General features: G+C 33.1%; 1 protein-coding gene across 1 annotated transcript; it reads left to right on the forward strand.

Annotated features, from left to right (window-relative positions):
- Window positions 1–843: 843 nt before the first annotated feature.
- On the forward strand, window positions 844–1,289 carry LOC112032823 (small acidic protein 1). Its single transcript, XM_024065595.2, has one exon. The coding sequence runs from the start codon at window positions 929–931 to the stop codon at window positions 1,115–1,117; it is 189 nt and encodes a 62-aa protein (XP_023921363.1). The 5' UTR covers window positions 844–928; the 3' UTR covers window positions 1,118–1,289.
- Window positions 1,290–2,818: the final 1,529 nt, after the last annotated feature.

Genomic DNA, 2,818 nt, shown 5'->3' on the forward strand with positions numbered 1-2,818 from the left:
GGTTATTTTTCAGAATTGTTATTTGTAGAACCCAACAGCTTGATTGTATATTAGGAAAAAATTTGCGATAATCATTTAGTAACAAAAGTGTGGGGGCAAATATTGTCTAAAAAAAAATTTTGTGCCTTCAAGTTATCTATTTCTGTTTGTTTTTTGTGTTATCCTTATTCTTTCTTTATTATTGTGTATTATTCACAACACAAATTACAACTTATCTACTTATGGTTTGGCCAAAATTTAAGTTAACTATTTATGGTTTGAAATTTGATACTTTACCCACCTAATGTTTGACCAAAATTCAAGTTACATACCTATGGTTTGAAATCTCACGATACAAGTGTTCTGCTAGATTTTTTTTTATCTTATTTGATCTTGTATTTTAATGTTTTTTGAGAATAGAGACATAAAAGTGGAGTAAAATTACATATTTAGCTATTTTTTAACAGATGTGGATTACAGAACTCTAATTAAGCTAATCTCAGGTGAGTAAAGTTTCAAATTTCAATTCACAAATAGATAATTTAAATTTCGATTAAATCACAAATGAGTAAATTTACTTTTTAAATTTTTTTTTTTTAAAGAAGTTGAAACTGATTTCTATGTGAGTTTTATTATTATTTTTTAACGTGTGGCATTTTTTTTTTTTTTTTTTTTAAATAGAAGGTGGAGTACGAAACTTTTTTGTGATAAACGTTGGGTCACTTGGGTAGGATTGTAAGAATGTATGGAATTTTTTTGATTGAAGGACTGGTGTACTAAACTTTTAAATAAAACGACACGCCGTCAAACAATACGCCTTTAAAAAAAAGAAAAAGAAATTTGAGTGCACTCACCCCTCATTATATAAAGCTTCGCAATAATTCCTCTAGAACCTGCATAAGCGAGAGATATTTTATCGAAAACCGAATTAGCAAAGCCCTAGAAGGAGATGAGAGCAATGCCGATGGACTTCTTCGCAGACATGGACGATCAACCTTCGACTATGGCCATGGACGTGGACGACGTTGATCCACTCGAGATCTTCGGTGAGGGCGTCATCTCCATGGACAGCAAGCTCGCCGATGCCGATTTCTACAACTTATTCGAAGACGACTTCGATGACTCTGACATCAATTGAACCCGTCTTCGTCTTCATCTTCATCTTCATCTTCATCTTTATCATCATGATTTATGAATGTTTCTTCTTTTCTAGGCTTTATTTTAAAATCTTTTTATTTCTCTGTGATGAAACTATGTGTCTGCCGCTTTAATTCAATATATGAATATCTGTAGATATCTAGTTTCGACCTGTTGAATCTTTAAATATTTTTGCCATGTTCTTGAGTTATGGTGATTTTTATGGTTTGGTGGTGTCTTCTTATGGTTGTATTTTTTTTTATAGGGTTTCCGTAAATTGCAGAGAAAATTTCCTCTGTTTGGTTGCTTAGAAAATCGATTGAAAATAAAAGAAAATTCAAGGGAATATGATTCTAGATAACTTGTGTGATTGAAGAATGAAGAATCAATATGCAAGTCAAATCCCATTATATATAAATGTGGATTCCATTATAATTTATTATTTAAAGGAGTGAAAGATGTAGCCCTGTTGTGGATGTATTTGGATTGAGGGGGAGTAGAGTAGAATTGACCCTCCCCCTCTATCCAAACAGGTCTCCTGCTTTTACTTTCTCTCTCAATATCTTTTAATTTAATTTAACATGTTTTTATAAAATAAAACACAGATAGAATTCTTAACTTAATTAGAATAGGTTGTTGTATTTTGCTTGGAGATAACGTGAGGTAAATATGCTGTTGAGCTGAAGAGGACTCTCTGCTTATTTGGTTCATCTTTGAGTTAGTGCAAGTTTTATCTACTTAAAGTTCTACCCACCCAACATGGGTGGGGACTGTCTCAGGTATTTTCCATCTGAGAAACCGTCTTGCATACGAGTATAATCCGCATTGGGTTCTTCTTTGTAAGGTTCCCAAGAAAATTACCTGTCTCATTTTCTGTGGTATTTGGAATTTTCCAATAGGTGTTGTGGTCATGATTGAATTTTAGCGACTGCTGCTCCAATTCAGAGGCAGATTTGCTTTGTGGGACTTAGTATAGATTTGCTGTAGGTGTTTGATTTAGGATTCATGCTGTTCTGATGAAGGTATGAGTTGGTTACAACAATGATATCCAGAAAACCTACATATCTGACTTTAAGCAGGATTCTGGTACTTTTTAGAAATTTTGTGAATCTGCTAGGACCAGTAAATGATTTAATTTCTTTGAAATTTTTTATTGTTAGGTGATGGATTTGGCCTTATTTGGCTATCTAACATCCTTGACCTTGAGTTTGGGATCTGTAGTATCTATGTTATTTGGAATGCTAATTGTTGTATTTGATCACACTTTGGTTTAACCTTGGTAGGCTAGGTTGCTGGTCTGTTTAAATGCACTCGAGGTGTAATGGATTTGGTACTTTTGGCTAATGTTGCTGATCAGCTGGATTTTTTTTTTTTTTTTTTTTGGGGTTGCATTAAGGCAGCATGTCCATCTAATAATATAAATTAGATTAGAATGATTCAGACATTAAGCCAGTTTTGCTAAATGGGTTACATTACATGGACCTTTAATTGCTTCAAACGCATGCAAATGGGTTAATTATTGGACAAGCTGAGGTAGTTGTCCATAAAAAGAGAAATTTTGGTTTGAACATTTGCATCATGAGTTGCAGATATTTGATGATATTTGTAGAGTTGTGGTGGCTTTTGGTGTTGTTTTTGGTTGGAGGTTGATACTACCTAGTTTAAGGTTTTTTTTTTTTTTTTTTTTTGGGTGGCTATTTCA

Source organism: Quercus suber, unplaced genomic scaffold, assembly GCF_002906115.3.
Source record: "Quercus suber isolate HL8 unplaced genomic scaffold, Cork oak 2.0 scaffold_324, whole genome shotgun sequence".
NCBI classification, from domain to species: Eukaryota; Viridiplantae; Streptophyta; class Magnoliopsida; order Fagales; family Fagaceae; genus Quercus; species Quercus suber.

What these genes read in the sequence shown, in the direction of transcription:
- LOC112032823 (XM_024065595.2), top strand. Translation starts at nt 929, where the DNA reads ATGAGAGCAATGCCGATGGACTTCTTCGCAGACATGGACGATCAACCT.